Source organism: Sphaerulina musiva, assembly GCF_000320565.1.
Source record: "Sphaerulina musiva SO2202 unplaced genomic scaffold SEPMUscaffold_5, whole genome shotgun sequence".
Taxonomy (NCBI): Eukaryota; Fungi; Ascomycota; class Dothideomycetes; order Mycosphaerellales; family Mycosphaerellaceae; genus Sphaerulina; species Sphaerulina musiva.
In genome coordinates this window covers 370,698-389,885 of record NW_016017387.1, presented here as the reverse complement: position 1 = coordinate 389,885, position 19,188 = coordinate 370,698, and the positions used below count along the sequence as shown (strand labels likewise).

At 47.7% G+C, this 19,188-nt stretch overlaps 6 protein-coding genes and 1 non-coding gene across 7 annotated transcripts; 4 read left to right on the top strand and 3 right to left on the bottom strand.

Annotated features, from left to right (window-relative positions):
* Positions 1 to 29: 29 nt before the first annotated feature.
* SEPMUDRAFT_117057 (uncharacterized protein) lies at positions 30 to 1,130 on the bottom strand (the record flags this gene model as incomplete). Its single annotated transcript, XM_016901305.1, has 4 exons — positions 30 to 291; positions 354 to 524; positions 711 to 931; positions 1,035 to 1,130. 4 exons carry the CDS (start codon positions 1,128 to 1,130, stop codon positions 30 to 32), a joined length of 750 nt encoding a protein of 249 aa, XP_016760590.1.
* SEPMUDRAFT_85495 (peptide transporter PTR2-A) lies at positions 503 to 4,306 on the bottom strand. The gene is made up of 5 exons (XM_016910386.1): positions 3,379 to 4,306; positions 2,301 to 3,320; positions 1,035 to 2,242; positions 711 to 931; positions 503 to 524 (listed from the first exon to the last, which is right to left on the bottom strand). The coding sequence occupies exons 1-3, from the start codon at positions 3,624 to 3,626 to the stop codon at positions 1,591 to 1,593; spliced, it is 1,920 nt and encodes a 639-aa protein (XP_016760589.1). The 5' UTR covers positions 3,627 to 4,306; the 3' UTR covers positions 503 to 524; positions 711 to 931; positions 1,035 to 1,590.
* A 1,815-nt stretch (positions 4,307 to 6,121) lies between these two features.
* On the top strand, positions 6,122 to 7,427 carry SEPMUDRAFT_149133 (quinone oxidoreductase). Its single transcript, XM_016905363.1, has 3 exons — positions 6,122 to 6,329; positions 6,392 to 6,609; positions 6,672 to 7,427. Exons 1-3 carry the CDS (start codon positions 6,208 to 6,210, stop codon positions 7,358 to 7,360), a joined length of 1,029 nt encoding a protein of 342 aa, XP_016760588.1. The 5' UTR covers positions 6,122 to 6,207; the 3' UTR covers positions 7,361 to 7,427.
* Positions 7,428 to 7,709: 282 nt separating this feature from the next.
* SEPMUDRAFT_t38 lies at positions 7,710 to 7,858 on the top strand. Its single transcript has one exon. It is a non-coding gene; the product is annotated as a tRNA-Tyr (tRNA).
* Positions 7,859 to 8,274: 416 nt separating this feature from the next.
* Positions 8,275 to 9,283, bottom strand: SEPMUDRAFT_149132 (acyl-CoA N-acyltransferase). Its single transcript, XM_016905362.1, has 3 exons — positions 8,942 to 9,283; positions 8,693 to 8,875; positions 8,275 to 8,613 (listed from the first exon to the last, which is right to left on the bottom strand). The coding sequence occupies exons 1-3, from the start codon at positions 9,146 to 9,148 to the stop codon at positions 8,287 to 8,289; spliced, it is 717 nt and encodes a 238-aa protein (XP_016760587.1). The 5' UTR covers positions 9,149 to 9,283; the 3' UTR covers positions 8,275 to 8,286.
* A 128-nt stretch (positions 9,284 to 9,411) lies between these two features.
* On the top strand, positions 9,412 to 12,046 carry SEPMUDRAFT_149131 (LACT-domain-containing protein). Its single transcript, XM_016905361.1, has 3 exons — positions 9,412 to 9,855; positions 9,936 to 11,139; positions 11,235 to 12,046. Exons 1-3 carry the CDS (start codon positions 9,484 to 9,486, stop codon positions 11,879 to 11,881), a joined length of 2,223 nt encoding a protein of 740 aa, XP_016760586.1. The 5' UTR covers positions 9,412 to 9,483; the 3' UTR covers positions 11,882 to 12,046.
* A 1,132-nt stretch (positions 12,047 to 13,178) lies between these two features.
* Positions 13,179 to 13,340, top strand: SEPMUDRAFT_19197 (uncharacterized protein; the record flags this gene model as incomplete). Its single annotated transcript, XM_016908313.1, has 1 exon — positions 13,179 to 13,340. A coding segment is annotated over one exon (162 nt), but the record flags the coding sequence as incomplete, so codon positions are not given.
* Positions 13,341 to 19,188: the final 5,848 nt, after the last annotated feature.

Below are 19,188 nucleotides of genomic sequence, written 5' to 3'. Positions count from 1 at the left end.
CCCCCCCCCCCCCCCCCCCCCCCCAACCCTTAAACATGTCCCTCCCTCCCCTCCCACTCAAAATCCTCCCATTGTACCACCCCACCGACATCCACTCCATACAACCCCGCAATCTCCAACGCCAACTCCTGCGCCAATTGTGCTTGTTCCTTGGTCCCGCCCTGCCTCACCACCCCTCTCACATGCCAATATGCTTGCCTTCCACTCCGAGAACAAATCATCGCTGACCCGTTGAGCATGCAAGTTTCTGGCGCGGTGAAAATTTCAGGTTCAGAGACGAGCCAGGTTAGACTGTGCATGTGAGGGGTTAGAAAAAAGGGGGGGTTGGAAAAGGGGAAGGGAGGTGGACGGACTTCATTGTGACGAGAAAATGTAAATCCGGGCAGTATTTGAGATTGTATTCGAGGTTTTTTTGCGCGGTTGAGGGATTTCCCCAGAGGTTGGCGAAGAATTCGGTTGCGGCGAGGGCGCGTTGGGGGGGTTGGAAGGGGGCGGTGGGGAAGGAGGAGTTGATGGAGGAGTATCTGTGAAGTTTTTTTTTTTTTTTTAGTGTGAGGTTTCTGGATTTTATATGCGTATCCATACGACTACTCTCGAGAGAGAGAGTGTGTGTATGATTATGCGTGCATATAATGAATTCCTTTTTTTTCTTTTTTTTTCCCATCTTTTTCTCAAATCCTCCCAAAACCACTCAACTCAACTCAACTCACCTCGGCCCATACTGATCAATCTCCTCATCCTTCAAATCCTGAAACAGCGGAAACAGTGCTTGAATCACTTTGGGCGTCCCATAGAGATGTCCCGTCTTAATGAGAGCTTCTTTAATCCGACGTTGCACGAGTTTTTGCTCATCGAGGGGTAGGCCTTCGCAGACGTGACGGTAGAGTTTTACCACTTCTCCTCCGGCACATGCTGCTGCGAGAGATACGACCTGGATTTTTCCAATGTTTTTTGAGCTTTGTAGTGCAATAATATTGGAATCGAATGGGGTTGGTTGGTTGCTGGGGAGGAGGAGGAGGAGGGTTGTTACTTACCATAATATTCAAACTCATAGATCGTGCTGCATGATCAACACCATCTTCACGTTTTGTGAATTTGGCAAGAATTTCAAACAATTTATTTTCTGCCATTATTGATTGAAAAGATTGGAGAAAAAATGTGCGTTTTAGTTAGCCTCAATGCGGGAATGAACATGAGCAAACACTACATGTTATGTACCCAAGATTGATTTTGTTTTTTCGTCGAGGCACGTTTTTTCGTCGGGGGCCTGAATGTCTCAATTGTCGGGAGTTGGTTGCGGTTGAGAAAGAAAACTGACGTGAGACGAATGTGCAGGGGTTAGATATGTTGTGCTTGTTCATCAAAACCAGTTGTTCCGAAACACAGCAGCAGCAATCAATCTCTTTTCTTTCTGCAGGTAAAGTGATTGAGATGGGCTTGTACGATTGTCAGGTAGCGAAAAGACGAGCTTCAGTAGGATCTATATTGCTTTTTGGAGGTAGTGAAGCGGATCATCAGGTGGGTATCATCTTCTCTATTGTATATCAGATCTTTTGAGCGCTAATTTTCTGCTCATTTTAGACGCTGGGATCAGGAAGACGAGGCTTTGCTAACCTCACCTTGTTGCTTCTCGCTCCATTCCTCCACCTCTTCATCAGGTAGTCTGTGGCCGCGACCCTTGTACTTGGTCTCCTCAATCATGTTCAGCTCATCTTCCCGAGCGTCGAGGCTGCGCCAGGTCATCCAGAATCCAATACCACCGATAAAGGCCAGGATCGCCACAACAGTGTAGTTCCAGATGAGAAGTGGGTCATCGGACAGACTGACAAGTGCCTGGCCAATAGCGGCAGAGAATGCGTTCTGGAGCAGATTGACACCCATGACCAGACCTCGCATGTTCTCGGGAGCCTTGGAAAATGCATACTCCAAGCCAGTAACGGAGGCAAAGATCTCGGAGAAAGCAATCAAGCAGTATGGCACAGCTTGTACCCAGACGTTGATTGGTGCCTTGCACTCGGCGCCTCCACTGTTCACGTCGCTGTCATCGCAAGGAGATAGCTTGTAGATGTAGTACTGTAGCACAGCAGAGCTGACCATAGCTGCCGAGGCCACGAAGAAACCCCATGTGATACGCTTGAGAGGAGTGAAATGGAGGCCGGCCTTGCGGATAGTTGGGTACACGAAGTAGTCGAAGATGGGGATGAAGATGACCAATGTCAAGGGGTTCAAATTGTTGATAAGACTTTGAAGAAGTTAGCATTTGCCATTGTGATTGAGATGCGTCGTTAGGATCAACTTACTCATTGGGAACACCACCAAGCTGCATGGTAGCTGATTGGGAGGTCAAGTTGTTCACCATCTGGTTGTAGGCGAGCCAGTACAGTGGCAGCCAGAAAAAGACCTTGCAAGCGCCGAAACCACGAGCGACTTGGTCAATCCAGACGTCGTCCACACCTCGAAGCCAAGCTGGCGCGCTGGCGCCAAGGTGGCTAGGTTTGATCTTGTCCCAAAAGTCATCACGCTGGAAGTTCTTGTAGGTCTGAACGGGGTTGGCAGACCAGCATCCTTTGCTCGCAAGGCTCAGAGCCTTGAACGACTTGGAGAGCACGGATTCCGTGGGAGGTGTCAGTTTGTAGTGCTTCTTGCAGAGAATGAGCACGATCGGCGCGAAGAAGAACATGAACGTGGGCAGAGCATAAGATAGCCAGAATCCCACGTATTTCTCGGCGTAGACCATGCCAATGCCGCCAACGAGCGAGCCTGCGTTGATCATCATGTAGAAGTACAGGAAGACTCGAGAGTAGGTGACCTGTGGGTCGACAATGACGCGCTCACCAGATGGAAGCGTCTTCACGAGCGGGCGAGTCTGGGGAATCTGCTCGGCGAGCAAGGGCGAGATGTTACTCTTGAAACCACCAGTTCCTATGCCCATGATGACAAGACCGACAGCAAAGCAACCGAGGGCGGATTGTGGGTTGTCCATAACAGCGGGGATCGACGAAACGATGAGGATGATGTGCCCAATGATGGCTGCCACGATGGAGTACTGAATCGTCATGTAGCGACCAAGATATGTATCTGCGACGTACCCACCGAGCAGAGGCATAGTGTAGGCCCAGAATTGGTTGAAGGTGGTCAATCCAGTGGCGGCTCGTTGATCTTGTCCCAGAGCTCCCGCTTGCTTGCAGTCGTCCACGCTCCACCCTGGCGCGAGGTAGCAACTGTCATTCTCGACGACAGCTCCCGTCCTGGATCCAAATGGGCGCGGTTGCTGGATGAAGTTGACGAACACGGCAGTTGTGCCATAGTACGAGAAACGTCTAATGCTGGGGTTAGCGCATGTCGTGGGAGGAGAACAGCTTCATTGATGCCACATACTCGCAGAACTCGACAAACGTGATGGTCCACGCAGTCCATGGAATCTTGCCACTGACACGGCGCAGTGTCTTCATCTCCTCCATGGTTGGCTCCTCGCCATCGGCAGTCGTGCGGCCCACCTCCGAGGCCGAGGCGGTGTCGCACTCTTTGGCTCCATAGAGGGCTGCCTTTTGCTTGGATTCGGAGATGACGCTAGGCCGGCGAGCCTCAGCCATCACATACAGATCTTGATCTAGGGGAGCGCTCATGGTTGCTGAGGTTCGGCCTGATGAGCTGACCAAAAGGAAGGTCGAGATACGATGTCGGTAGCTTTAATGGTCGCCACGGGGCCGTTGGACGTACAGGGGCTGTAGTCACTACTGCGAGCTGAAGCACCAAATGCCGCTGAAGGAGAGAAAAAGCAGGTATTTCATGGCGCGCACGACATTGTTCATATAGATCGCATCAGCCGCAGCGTGAACAGATCCGGTTGCTAAAGGGTGAGATCCGCAACCGGGATTTCCACAAAGCACGCGGTTGGCACGCGACCCTTATCGCAACATTCCCAAATGGTTGGCTAGTGTCCGTTGTATGGAAAAGCCCTCGCGCGCGCTCATACAGCCAGAGGATTTCTGCATGCTACCGTAGTATGACTTGCCACTTTCAACCTCAGGGCCAAGACGGCTATCACTCCACGAAGGGAAGGAGGTCGTTGATAGTACGCCTTCAGGATCACTCCGTTCACGAGGACAGGTTTGCCCAGCCCGAGTAAAGTCTTGTGGCTATGCTTAGCACTTGGCAGAGGTACAGACAAGACGCTCTGCGGCGGATGATGCTCGGCTCGCAGCGGGCTCAACCATGGATTCTGGTGAACCTGACTTGTCGTAACCGCGAAGTCTCGAGAGAGTGCAAGGCATGGGCATGCGGCGGCGGGATGGACGCAAGGGATGGGCTCCGGCCTGGCCTATAAATCGGGAGTCTCGTAGATGGACTGATGGACGTACTTCTCACCTTCGACTTTACTAGGGTTGACATGCGGTTCAAGACCGGTCCAAGACACGCTATCTACTCTTGGCAAACTATCTCCAACATCATTGGCGAGCGCGATTGGCGACCGTTGTGAGTAGCGCCAGGGCTAAGGGCAGACCCCAAAATGTCTAGTCGCAGACCCCATTTCTGAGTCATCAAGTTATCACCGTACCCTTACGATACTACCTTCCTAGTAGCTACCTTCTGTAGCTTCACTTCACATTACACCCCGAAGGATACCCCTCTCGATTCTTAGCCCCCCTTGGGGGGTTGGGGGGGCAATCTGGTCGGTGCCCCCGAGGTATTCGGTACCCCCGAGGTACTGAGCATTTATTAGGAAGAGAACTCCTTAGAGGTAGGTATAGAAAGCGGAGGCCTGAGCGAAGGAGCGGCGTTGTTTTTTGGGGGGTAGAATTACAGCGGAAGGGTACGGTAATAACTTGATGACTCAGAAATGGGGTCTGCGACTAGACATTTTGGGGTCTGCCCTTAGCCCTGGCGTGTGAGTAGGTGGCCTACCACACTACCTTAGGACGGAGGACCCTGACTGGCCACTCGGGATCTCCCTCAGAGTCGTGGCTCTTATCTGCTGGTAGGAGCCTAGGAGGTAGCACTCATATGATTACCATGAGACATTTGAGCGTCCGAATCAGGTATGCAGCGAGACGCCGTCCATTGAAGGTTTACCTATTGTGTACTCAGAGAACTTCAACAAAGGAGAAGCAAGAGCCGCTAACAGCGAGGGTTCCTTTTTGTTTTTCGGGCCAGATCTGACATCTCTACGAGGTTCAGATGCCGATGGTGAATAACAGATTCCACAGTCGAGCGTTGCTGCGTTGCTATTCCAAGTGCTAGGTACCTCTTCCCTCCTATCGACAGGCTCCCTGTTGACACTGCGGCTTATCATAAGCAAAACTTGGCGAAGAGGCAGAAGAACGGTAGAACCCTCATCAACACGAATGATCAAAATTTTCGTAGAACATGGGTCCTACGGTGGTAGCGGTGTCATGTCTGGCAAGGGCTCTGAAGTCAATATCAAATGGATTGCCATTAGGAATCTAGGATGTCCATTTAGCAAAACTCTGTCTGTCCTTCACTCATACTCTGCCCGCGAGTCTGTCTGTCTAAGGTAGTCAAGCATTGTGGCACATTCTTCGCTTTCGCCGAGACCTTCACCACCTGCCGCATCCGTGACTTATTTCGCAGGGCATACCTTTAATACTCATCCGGCGAAGGAACAACATCGAAAGTTTCCATGAAACAAACGCCTGTGCGCTGTCTTGCGGTCAAGTGCCGTATGCAGTACAACACAACATCTGACCTGAGCTGTCTTATCGGTCAGGTACACGGAGCGACGTCCCTGTAGTGAATGGGTAGGTTACATTCGCAACCCTGATGCCTGCCGCGTGAGGTCGAACGTTGGTTTTATCCTGATATCAGTTGGACTGCTTTGATCATACATGTATTTCTGGAGACGTGATCATTCAGGTATTGATATATTAAGGTAGTAGGAGGTACATGTAGCTTGAGAGATGGCTCCCACCTGAGACCAGCGATCCACGGATCTGTCCTTTTCCCGCTCCGTTCCCCGCAACAACATTGTGGTGGAGGTGTGGGACTTTCGAACTTGTGGATGAATAATACTCGATGGCATTACATTGAATTAATAATGGCGATGCACATCTCCTGCGACTCGACGACATTCTGTCAGGCTCTTAGCATCGAGGCATAAAGGTCAAGTACTGTTGATTAACTTGTTTCTGTTTCTCTCTACCTGTACTGTACTAAAGACAAGAAAGATTTACTTTACAGCAGAGCAATATGAAGGAAGCTATCATTCACGCAGGACCCAAGGTCGAGATTAGGGACGCGCCGATACCGAAAGCAGGACCGCATCAGGTTGTGACGAAGATTGTGTATTCTGGCAGTAACCCAAAAGACTGGTATGTGTGTCTGTGTGTCGGTCAGGCGGGCCATTCAGCAGAACTGACACTCTTTTTCCCAGGAAAATACCACAATGGATGCCACAGATTCCTGTGATGAACCAAGGCGACGATTTCAGTGGTTATGTCCACGAGGTAGGAGAGGGTGTGACGGAGTTCAAAAAGGGCGACAGAGTCGCTGCATATCATGAGAGCTTCAAACCAGGTGGCAGTTACGCAGAGTACGGCTTGAGTCCAGACCATACCACGTTCTTCCTCCCAGAGAGGACCACTTTCGAGGGTAAGGCGACGTAAGATCGTTGCACAAGCATCACCTAGTAGTGACTAACGAATGTCAAACAGAAGGTGCAGCCATTCCTCTCGCAGCCTTGACAGCAGCAGTGGGTCTCTTCGCCTCCGAGAATCTCAACCTCCCGCAGCCCACCAACCCCGCCACTGAGCCCATTCCTCTCGTCATCTACGGCGGCTCCTCAGCAGTCGGCTCCTACGCCATCCAATTTGCCCAGCGAGCCAACATCCACCCCCAAATCATCGTCGCCGGTCGCGCACAAGCCCACGTAGAAAAGTTGATTGACCGCTCCAAGGGCGACACTATTGTGGACTACCGCAACGGCAATGAGGCGGTAGCGCAAGGTATCAGAGATGCACTCCAAGGTGCCAAATTATACTACGCATACGATGCTGTGACGGATGGTACCAGCTGGCAAAACATTGCAAAAGTGCTCGAGCCCAATGGTAATATTACTCTGGTATTGCCCGCCGAGGACTATCCTGGAATTCCAGAGACTGTGAAAAAGACAATGACATCTGTTGGAGATGTGCATGGCAGTATGAAGGATTTGGGTTTCGTATATTCGAGGTTGATCACACGAGGCCTGGAAGAGGGTTGGTTCAAGGCACAGCCACAAGAGGTGATTCCCGGTGGTTTGGGAGGAGTTGAGAAGGGTTTGAGTCTGCTCAAGGATGGGAAGGCGAGTGCTGTCAAGTATATCTTCAAGATTGAGGATACCGAAGGTGTGGGGAAGGATTGAGTATAACATCGGTTTTGCAACGTGCGTATATAGCTAGGCTAGCTATCGACTGCGAATTATAGTGTATGCTCAAGAAAAGCTTTCTCTAACCTACCTTGGGGACCCAGAGTGCGAGCCGAAAATGCAATCCGCAAGCTTCCTACGCTATGGCAGCAGCAATCGGTACCTAGATATACCTCAGGTAGGTAGGTAGTAGAACCATAATACTTCCAACAGAGTATCAAGATTGAAAGAACTTGAAAGTGAACGAGGCGACATTCAAGCGTAGCTCACTAAGGATAGAGATTATATACGGTCAAAATTCCGGCTGCTCCAATCAAATCAGGCTATCCAGTGCCCAGCACTGCCACTCTCGATAGCTCAGCTGGAAGAGCGCAAGACTGTAATTGTACCACACCACAACGTCATCTTGAGGTAAGCACCACACATGCATTCTAAAAACAGAATGGCGCTAACCCAATGCGGATTAGGCCCGCGGTTCGATCCCGCGTCGGGAGATCACGTGATTCATCTTTTTGCTGGTTTCCCTCTTTCCCTCTTTTTCCTTTTGCATCGATCGCATTCAGATCTTGACCTTTTTGGGGTAGACAAGGCGGATTTTGTCTCTGACAGGCCTTTTTGTAGTCACGCTCCAAGTTTCAGTCAGCGATTTGCACAAAACATTTCCCGGGGGAAACGCTTCCGATTACACGGGGCGATGTGAACGCTGCTCCGCCATCAGTTAGTAGTATGTGATGAGATGCTTAGTGTGTCAAGGCATAGTATCACGTGTAGCTGCGTTTTTTCTCTTTGGAAGGAACAAACACTAGGTAGGTAGTACAGAAATCATCGAACGCTGTCGTTTTCTACTCAAAAAGCAGACTCGTGATGGGGAAAGTTCTTACGAAACATGATTTGAGAGATAAAGAGAGCCTGCCTGCTAAATCTCACGTACCACCACCTCTCACATCATGTCTCTCGTCGTACACATCTGCGATACGCAGCTGCGCAACCTGCCTCTCGATGAGATCCTCATTCATAAGGGCCGCTCTCGGATCATCAGGAACTGGATATCCCGCTTCTCCAGGTCCTAGTGGTGGGTATTCAGGCGGAAATGTTGGACGATTGGGAATGCCACTTTTGAGATATAATAGCAGTCTGTAGGCTGTGTTTCCATTCAGGTAGTATCGATGTAGTCGTTTGCTTCGGATGAAGCCCAATTTCTCGTAAATGCGAAGGGAGGGGATGTTGTCGTCTTCTGTTTCGAGAGCAATCTGGTGGTGATTTTTGTTTTTGTTAGAATCAACGGTATAGCTATAATCAATCGGGGGGGTTTTCTCTCATCGGTCGCACCTCATCTGCATCCTCTGCAATCATCTCGTCACACGCCATACGCACGAGTTTGCTCGCGATGCCTTTGCCTCGTTGATCTTCTCTGGTGGCAAGCATGGCGATGTAGCCTCGCATCGGACCTCCTCGATGAGGCTCGAGCTTGCAGACTATGACTCCGACCAGTTCATCTTTGGAATTGATGGCCTATAGAAGAATTATCAGCGTCAGTACGTCAAGTAAGGAAAATCTTCACATGTCCCAAACACACACCATGAAGCATAATTTGCCCCATTGATAGAGGAAATATCGATACACATAGATGCTATATGGCTCCGACAGATCTTTGGAGATCAGCTGCTTGATAGCAGGTAACCAAGGGGACTCCTTCTCCTCGCCATAGCAGATGTATCGAATGTCATCGTCGTTCTTCTGAGACGGCTTGTTGGTTTCCTTGGCAGCCTCGGTGGAGTTGCTCATTGGCGTGGTGAAACTCCTCTTGTTTGTAACATGCGAAGGATTGCCGACAGGGTAGACGAGAGTAGACAGAACTGATGTAAAACCTTAAGTAGCCCGGTACCTTTAGTGTAGATGATGCCAGTACTAGGACAGGAACAGGTCGCGCTTTCAGCATGGTGGTAGGAGGTTATGAACGGCACAAAGGACGCCCGACTGGCCGCTGGGACAGCAGCAGTGACGTCGCGAGTACCAGGCAGTTCTACTGAGCGCACAAGTGATCCAGAAGAATCAAATGTTGCGCTGTCGCGTCTGCTTTCAATGACTGACACTTTCACTACAACACCACGCCATCCACCATGTCGTCGCTCCGGAGGCGCATTTTTGGCACTGGCGGTGGTGATGCCACGCCGCCTGCATCACGGGACAGCAGTCCTGCACCAGCGCCGCATGAAGCGTTGAAGAGACCCGGCGCATACCGCGTGCTGACGACGGAGAAATTCGACGAGCTGAAACAAGCAGCAGTGAAGAGCGGGAAAGGCAAGAAGAGGAGACACGCGTGGGTGTTTGTGCTGGGTCTGCTCGGTGGGCTGTTCGCAGCGGGCTTCTTCGCAAGTAGAGATGGCGCTTTGGAGCAACTGGCTGCGATGGCAGGGCTGGAGGACATGAATTTGGACAGCCTGATAGACGTGCTGCCCACAGGCTTGATTCGCGATGTTCAGGACTTACAGGTGAGACTTCCTCTCGTGTCGCCAACTTGCCGTCTTGTTCACGGAGCGGGTGGGTTGACTAAAGGTATACTTCTATATAGTCTCGAGAAAAACAAGCTGTCGATTACGACTCTTTCGCTGTCGGTCTCCATGCTCGTAATGAGGGAATCAAGGCCAAATATCCTGTCATCATGATACCCGGTGTGATATCTACAGGCATCGAAAGTTGGGGCACTGAAGATTGGTCTAGGCAGTATTTCAGAAAGAGGTTATGGGGCTCATGGAGCATGATGAGAGCTCTCGTACTGGATAAGCCAGGCTGGAAGAAACACATCATGCTCGATAAGAAGACTGGGCTGGATCCACCGGGCGTGAAGCTGCGGGCTTCGCAGGGCTTCGATGCTGCCGACTTCTTCATTACTGGCTACTGGATATGGAACAAGATTCTGGAGAACCTCGCGACGATAGGTTACGATCCGACCAATGCCTTCACTGCAGCATACGATTGGCGTATGAGCTACATGAATTATGAGATCCGAGATCAGTACTTCACGCGACTGAAGAACCACATCGAGATTGCAAAGCACCTGTCGGGCGAGAAGTCTGTCTTACTCTCTCACTCCATGGGATCTCAAGTACTATTCTACTTTCTCAGATGGGTCGAGGCGGAAGGCTATGGCAACGGAGGACCTTCTTGGGTAAATGACCATATCGAATCGTGGATCAACATCTCCGGCTGTATGCTCGGCGCACTCAAAGACGTGCCCGCTGTGCTCAGTGGCGAGATGCGAGACACAGTCCAGCTGAACGCTCTGGCTGTCTATGGCCTTGAAAAGTTCCTCTCTCGTGCCGAACGAGCTGAGATCTTCCGCGCAATGCCTGGCATCTCTTCCATGCTACCCATAGGAGGCACAGCAGTCTGGGGTGATGAGAATGGGGCCCCTGATGACACTACTAACCAGACCACCACATTTGGCAAATTCCTGAACTTCAAGAAAGTGAATAATACACAAACTCCAGGCAACATGTCTGTGGATGGCGCCATTGACTACCTGATCAAGAACACGGAACAGTGGTATGTCGATCAGATTCAAAGCAGCTACAGCCGTGGTGTAGCACACAGCAAAAAGGTAGTCGAGGACAATCTTATGATTCCTGCCAAGTGGATGAACCCACTCGAGACCAGACTACCCATTGCACCAGATATGAAGATTTTCTGCTTCTACGGCATTGGAAAGCCAACCGAGCGAGCATACTACTATCGAGAAGAAATGGACGCCAAGAACGACACTGCTATCATGATCGGTATGACTTTTTCTTTTTTGTCTAACATAACTCCCCCTCAAGTAACCCCCCCAAAAAGAAAATAAAAACAACCACCTAACACAACACACCCACAGACTCCACCATCTCCACCCCGGACGGCCAAATCGACCACGGCGTAGTCCTCGGCGAAGGCGACGGCACCGTCAACCTCCTCAGCACCGGCTACATGTGCAACAAAGGCTGGAAAATCAAACGTTACAACCCCGCCAACATTCCCATCGTCGCCTACGAAATGCCTCACGAACCCGACCGCTTCAACCCTCGCGGTGGGCCCAATACTGCCGATCACGTCGACATTCTCGGTCGTTCCTCTCTCAATGACTTGATTCTTCGCGTCGCAGGCGGAAAGGGACATTTGATACACGATAATATTGTCTCCAATATTCGAGAATATGCTGCCAAAGTCAAAATTTTCCCGGACGAAGAAGACGATGAAGAAGGTAATGAGGGACGAGTTGGTGATGTCAAAGGTTGGGAAGGAGGTGATGGTGAGGACGACGCCGCGGCGTTCCTCCATCCCGAAGACGCGAAAAAAATTCCTACGAATGAACAAGATTTGGCGAATGCAGAAGATGTGACTCGACGGGAAATGGAAGGGGGGACGGGCGCGGGGAAAAATTCTGATGGGGAGGCGAGTGGGAAAGAGAAAACTGGGGGGAAGAGTACGGAGACTACGGAGGAGGAGGAGGGGAAGGATGAGGAGGAGAAGGATGAATTGTAGAATAGATCGGGCGTTCTTGGTCGGTGTGGTTCTTGATGGCGTTGTGGCTGGTGTGAGGGAGGGAATTGGGATGTTAGGTAAGGTACCTACCTTAGGGGCTGTTCAATAGCCTCCGGCCCCAACATACAGCGTTATATATATTATCTGAAATGCTCTAATGAACGCCGATTGTAGTGGAACTATCTACACATAGTCTATTAAACGCTAACCCTACTTTTCTTATATACATTTATATCGTCCGTCTCTCGTTTTCGGTGCTATAGAGCATTGTAGTCGTTCTCAATAATGTGTAGACGAGCTGTATAAAGCTATCCTCCGGCTTTTCTATATTCGGTAATCCGGTAGCCAAATCCTTAGACATTCTTAATATACCTCTCGCGCTATATTGCGCTTATATACTATCGATTTCCGCTGTTTCAACCCTCTAACGTACTATAGAGTAGTTATTATACCGTTAGATTCCGAGGACGATATATATACTATAGCCGCGATCGTATATACCTCCTACGCCGCCGAATACCTCTCTCGTAATATATAGAAAGAGTCTTACTATAGTATAGTATAGACAGTATACTACCTCGAGTACGAGTCGGAGATATATAGTCTTATACGTATAAACGTTACTACGTTCGAGGCATTGTTAGAGAGGTTAATAGGTTATAGATTATAACCGGAACGTACTCTTACTACTACCGAGAAGTTAATACACTTCTTATATATTATAGGATAAGGGAGTAGCTATCGTACTATTATAATACTGTTTAAGCGGCCGCTTAGTACAATTAGCGATAGCTTTTATATATTAATAGCTACTGTCTTGTCTATATACCCGGAGGTAGTAAAAGAGCTAGACTACGAGGCAATACTATAAAGAATAGTAAGAAACCCTAAGTTCTTCCTATTCTTCCGGGACTGCGTTAGTACGTTAGATAGTAGTTATATTAAAGCCTTCGTTATAGGGGAGACGAAGCTATATAGAAACTATAAGGGTAATCTCTCTTAGAACGTATTAGCGGTAGTAGACTTTAATATACTCTTTATATACGTCCTAGCAGGTTAGGAGGGTTCTATAGCCGATATTATAGTACTTTTCTACGCTAGAGATATAGAGGGTTTCGGGGCTAACCTACCGGAGGGGAAGTACTATCTCGCGGATACTAGTTATACGTTAACAAGTATAACAATAATACCCTACTCTAGCGGAGTACATTACTATCTAAAGGAATAGCTATAGCTAAGAGGTAAAGTAGAGTATATAGGTAAAAAGCAAGCTAATCTACGGCTAATAGATAAGAAGGAACTCTTTAACCTACGGTATTCCTTACTACGCAATATTGTTAAACGAGTGTTTAGCGTACTAAAACAACGGTTCTATATACTTAAGAAGCGTCCTCGATATAATAGGGCTATACAGATACAATTGGTATATACTCTATATACGCTATATAACTTTATCCAGCTTACTACTGCTAATAATAACCTATTTAATAATAAGCAGGGTCGTATAGAGCGAGATGTCCTATATCCGTAGCGTAATAATATATATAACTAGGCCGTTAGTAAGAATATACTAGCCTTACTAGGTCTAGATAGTAGATATAGAGGCGAAGGCGGACAAAGCGATAGATATACTATAGGACAAGATAGCTAAGGATATATAGAAGAGGTATAAGTACGTTCTAGCTACTAGGGAGCGAGTTGTTCGTATAGAAAATAAGGTTCCTTAAATACAAGTCTAGATTTTGTACTAGGTTTACTTTTGAGCTATTATACTAGAACTAGCGGTTATATAGGTATGATTTTTAGTTGTCTATAACCGTAGAATACTACTCTACAATCTCCTCTATACTAACTAAGCCGAAAAGTTAATAGTTAGTAGTATATATATTGTTAAATATCTCGTATTAAGTTCGTTGTAATAGCTAGGCCTAGAGGTATATAGCCCTAGGGGGCGGTTAGGTATTTGAGTCTAAGGTACGTTAGCCTAAGATAGGACGGGCTACGGGAGCAGTACGATCCGAGTCGTCGGGCGATCGGCTATCGGGCGACCGCCTACGCGGCGTAGCGCCTACGTATACTTAGCGTAGGGGTATATTATACAACGCCGCTCCCTCCTTTCCGAAGGATAAGAATTAGTTTGTTCCTTTTCCTACGTAGTAGGAAGGACGCTCTATATATTACTATATACCCCTACTCTTATATTTCTAATTCTTCTATCCTTCTAAAGGGTAGTAATCTATAGAGGTCCTATAGCCCTACGACAACAACGCGACCGTACCGCAGCTATAGCGTAGGCGGGCTACGTTATCGGCGAAGTAAACGAAGATACCTAACCTTCCGAGGAGACGGTATCGGGCCCTATAAGTGCCTAGGCAGACGGGAATCTAGGGGAGACTCCTTTCGAGGAGGCTCCTACCTAGCCGGAAGCCTATGTAGCCGACCCGTATACTAGACGTATACAGCTCGAGGAGGCAAATTAGCGTCTCCGTATAGAGTTAGAAGTTTAGGCCCTCGAAAAGGAAAACTAATGTCTATAGGAACAAATTTAGGGCCGAGTACTAATCCTAACTATTATAGTTACTATAGACGACGACGCCGAGCCCGACCTTCTTAACGGGCTTAAAGAAGACCTTAGGTCGATAGACCTACGCGACGTATACAGACAGGCTACGAACCTACTACGTAGCTCGTATTCTCTATATAGGGGTCCTAAGATTCGGGAACTAAAGCCCTTTAAAGGAGACACCGACAAAGAGTACTATAATTTTATTAGGTACCTCGAGGTCGTCTTCCTTAGCGCCCTCCGAGAATATCGAACCGACTAAGACAAGGTCCTATATAGTATTATATAGCTCGTAGGCGAAGCGTAGAAGACGTAGTACGACGAGTATTCCGACGTAATCTCCGAGGACTATACTTAAGAGGAATTTAAGGGATAGCTCCGTAATACTATCGGCGATTAGTCGAACCGTTAGATCGGCGTAATAATCGAGTATAAAAGGGTACGTTAAGGCCCGGACTAGAGCGTCCGTTATTTCGTAGCGTAGCTTAGTTATCTAGAAGCCTAGTTTAACTATACGTAGGCGTAGCTAATACGCTACTTCCTCGCTAAGTTAAAGCCGTCGCTACGTAGGGACATCGTTAAGGGATATACTATCCCTAATACGCGAGTAGAGCTCGTAAACCTAGTAAGGCGCCTCGAGCAAGTAGACAACGCGCTAGTAGTCCGTACTAAGGACGAGCCTTATCGGCGCGACTATAGTACGTAGGGCAAACGTAAGCGTACCGAGAGCGACGTACTACGAAGCTACGACGATCGATAGGATCGAAGCAAGAGTAGGGCCCTACGCGATAGACGTACCTTATCGACCGTAGCGACGTCGACGGTACAAGGGTACGAGAACCTAGAATGTTACTTCTATAAGAAGAAGGGATATATCGCGACTAACTCCGTATACCCTAACTACGCGAGCCGCAATAAGTAGGCCTCATTATAGGTACAACCTACCCTAGTAGGTATGTAGGGTAGGTTGGGTATTAGCAATACCTAATAGGTATAGGTATTTAGCTAGGTAAACCCAACCTATCGGGTTAGGTACAAACCTAGTAGGTATTACGATACCTAGTAGGTATTGCGTACCTATTAGGTATTGATTTTTCGTAAACAGAAAGAAAAAGCCTAGAAACCGAGTGCCCTAAGAGCAAGTTATTTAAACTAGGTATTAGAAAAGAAACTGTATATAAGCCCGATATAGATAAGAGGAGAAAGAGAGTAGTTAGATCGAATGAATAAATATAGAAGAATATATACGCTAGATTACAGCTTGTAATATTTTGAAACTTAAGTACTATAGTCGGCAAATATAGTCGGCAGGTAAACTTTATACAAGCTTAAACTAAGCTCGCTATAATCGTCTCGTAGCATCCCGGAGGTACTCTTACGCAAGCTTAAAGCTTAGGCGTACCGATCGCCTTGGCTCCTCTACCCTATCTCCCTTATTATCGCTGATTGCATCTAAGTTACTGATCCGTTCTATAAGATCTTTTGTCTGCTCTCGGTCTTTACTTAGGATCTCCTATAAAGTTAGAGTACTAAGAAGCGCTTAAGCAGCCTCTGTAGCCTCGTAGGCGATAAGAACTCTAGTATCGTACTTATCGTCGCGGTAGCGGAAACGGGATACCATTAGTTCAGAGAATGTTAATACGGAGTATTAGCGATTGAAACGACTTTGGTGTCGAGCGATACTGAAATCGCGCTTATATCTAACTCCGGCCGTAGGAATACAGAGAATATCCCGCGCTATTAGTACGAGAGTAGGGTACTTAGGCTCAAGCGAAGACTATATCTTTAGTACCTCGAATAGATCCCCTTTATCTATATTGGCGTCTAGATAGTCGGCAAGCTCGTTACCCTTACGAGTGCTACGTCGTTGAGTTTAAGAAGACTCTGCACTCCTACTAAGAGTAAAGTCGATCTAGCCCTTATGCCGACTACTTCTACTACGTAACTCGTAGGTAGAAGTGCTCGATAATAGACGATAGCTCTTCTCCTACTCTGTTCTTAGCTTACCCTCGTAATACTCGCAGTAGCTTTTATCCCTAAAGTCATCGCGTACCTAGAACTTCCGCTTAAGGCAGGGGGTAAGGAGGACACTAATGCCGTAGTAATCGCCAAATCGATCCTAGGTATCTCGATAATATTTCTTAAGCTTAGCCTAAGCAGCCTCGCATGCCTGATATACATCCTTCTTCCAAGGTATCCTCTTATTCTTGAGTCGCTTTATCGCCTCCTCTAGAATGTCGAAAAGCTAGTTGTAGTATACGAGGACAAGGTAGATAGTCGGACCTTTCGTTGTTCCGATCGTTGCTGTCGCCGCTACGAATAGTTTCGTAAGGTCGATAAGGTACTCAACCCTTTGCTACTCTTCGGAATCGATACCTATATCTTTACTTAGGTCGAGTCGATCGATATAAGATTCGATAACTCTTTGCAGTCTGCTAAAGCGATCGAGTATTAACGTTGTTAAGGACTACCTTGTCTTTACGTCTTGAACGACCCTTAGGATCCGATCTTGAACGCCATTCTACCGACGGTGCTTTGCAAATAGCTCCTTCTTTTGAAGCATCTCTTTCTGCAGGTCGATAAACTGCTCGAACCTTTAAGAGCTCGAGTTAATAAAGACGCAAAGTTTCCGGATCTAGGGATCGAAATCAGCGAAGGGAATCTCGAGTACCGACTATAATTGCCGACTACGAGAGCCGACCATACTTTGAAAATAGGAAGGTTAACAGGCGATAGGCCGTAGAGACTGATCTTACCTTCAGAAGGAGGTAAGGCATACTATTAGCTTAAGGGCGGCTAATCTGCTTACTCTGTTTTCTCCTCCTCTATAATATCTGCCGATCTTTCTCGTAATCCTAGTATTCGGAAAGGTCGTTAGTCGGACAGAGCCCTAGGCGGTCGAAAAAGGCCTTTAAGGGAAGCTAGGCAGTATATACAAAGCAGGGAAATCGCTCGGGACGGCTAGCTCGATTATGCTCTACGATTGCCTCCTCCTTATCCTCTCCTATCTCCGAGTCGGGACTACTCTCCGTACCTTCCTCTAAGCTCGTTACTGGCCTCCTAGCCGTTATACCGTACCTCTCTTAACAAGTATCAATCGCTGAAACACTATAGAATATTAGAAGGAAGTAGGAAGAGTAAAGCAAGTGGTCTTATATCGCATTGTATAGGGTCTTATTGTTCGAGGCATTGTCGTACGTAATTATAGTTAATCGGCACTCAATCTCGAACTCTTATAAGATTTCGAATAGTATCTCCGTAAGGTGATTACTAGTATAACGGCTAGTAATATATAGAAAGCTAAGCATCCCTTCGTACTAGACCTAGTAGTCGTCAATCTAGTAGACCCGGATAGTAAGGAATAAGGTTTTCATACCTCTGGATTGCTAGCTATTACACGCGATAGCTATCTTAAATCTACTAGTAAGACGGGTCTTAAGGGATTCAGCAGACTCTTAAACCTTAGTACCGAGCATCCTACGGTATATCGAGGCGGATTTGAACTGAATTATCTCGACCTATCCTAGGAGTAGAGCTATATAAGTCTGTTTTACTAACGGTCGTTCAAAGAACTGGAATAGCAGACTATTGTCGATAATTATCTCGAAGGATAAGCGCGGGAAATCGTCCGGTATATAGCCTAGGTCTCTCGTCTATCGCGGATTGCTTATAGTCTAGAGATGAAGTTTCAGTATAGTTACTTAGACGTAGTCGGCAGATATAGTCGGTAGGTATAGTCGGCAGGTATAGTCAGTAGGTCTGGTCGTCGGTAGTTAGTACTTACTTGTCGATGCTTTGCGGTTATAAATATCTCCTTCGTAAACCTTCGCTTATCTTGTTTCTCCTAGCAGTTCGAGGAGTCTAGATACTTCTCGATAGACGTTGTACCGGTATTCAGTGCAGGATGTTTTAGTACAGCGTTATAGTACCTATATACGACTTTAGGTATCGTATCTTCTTAAAGCATTCCCTCCTCTAGGAAATCCTATACCTAAGATGTCCGAGACTTACTCCCCTAGGTAACTAGGGACCGATTAAACATAGTACGACCGTTCCGCTTTTTGAGCCGCTTCCTAGTATAGTTCTACTAGCGTACCTCGTACTACTTCTTAAAGTTCTCCTTATACTTGAACCTCTATAGCTAGTAGTTAGCCTTAATATCCTACTCCCCGATATAGTCCGGCTTAACGGGGAGTACTAGAGAGGAATCTAGATCTTCTTCTACTATAGTCGGCCGTCTTGTACGACGCTTGCGAACCTCTGTTCTACGTCGGCGGTCCCCTGGTATTAGGCTCGGTAGGAGGTTCGTCGCGGAACTATATCGTTGGCGTAAGCGAGCGCTCGATCGTATAGGGGTAGCAGAAGAGCTTCCTAGCTGCGAGGAGGATTCGAATCGGGAGCTTCCGACTCCTAGAGAGGAAGCAAAGGAAGACGAAAACATAGTATTTCAGACTCCGACGTCGTAAATCCGTTACGAGAGGATAGAGGAGAGGGAACGTAGGAATTGAAAGGAGGGAAAGTAGGAATTTCAGAATCCTAGTACGCTACCCTACAGGGGTTGAGCGAATAGAATTCGTAGGCCTACTTCCGGCTGCGAGCCAACCTATTAGATAGTCTAATTCTTACTACTAACCCTCCTACCCTTTCTTCTATCCCTCTTCGTCTTCTTGAAATAGGCGAGGCTCCTAGTCCTCTAAGTCTGAAATCTCGAACCCTCTAACAAAGTTACGAATATAGAGTCCTT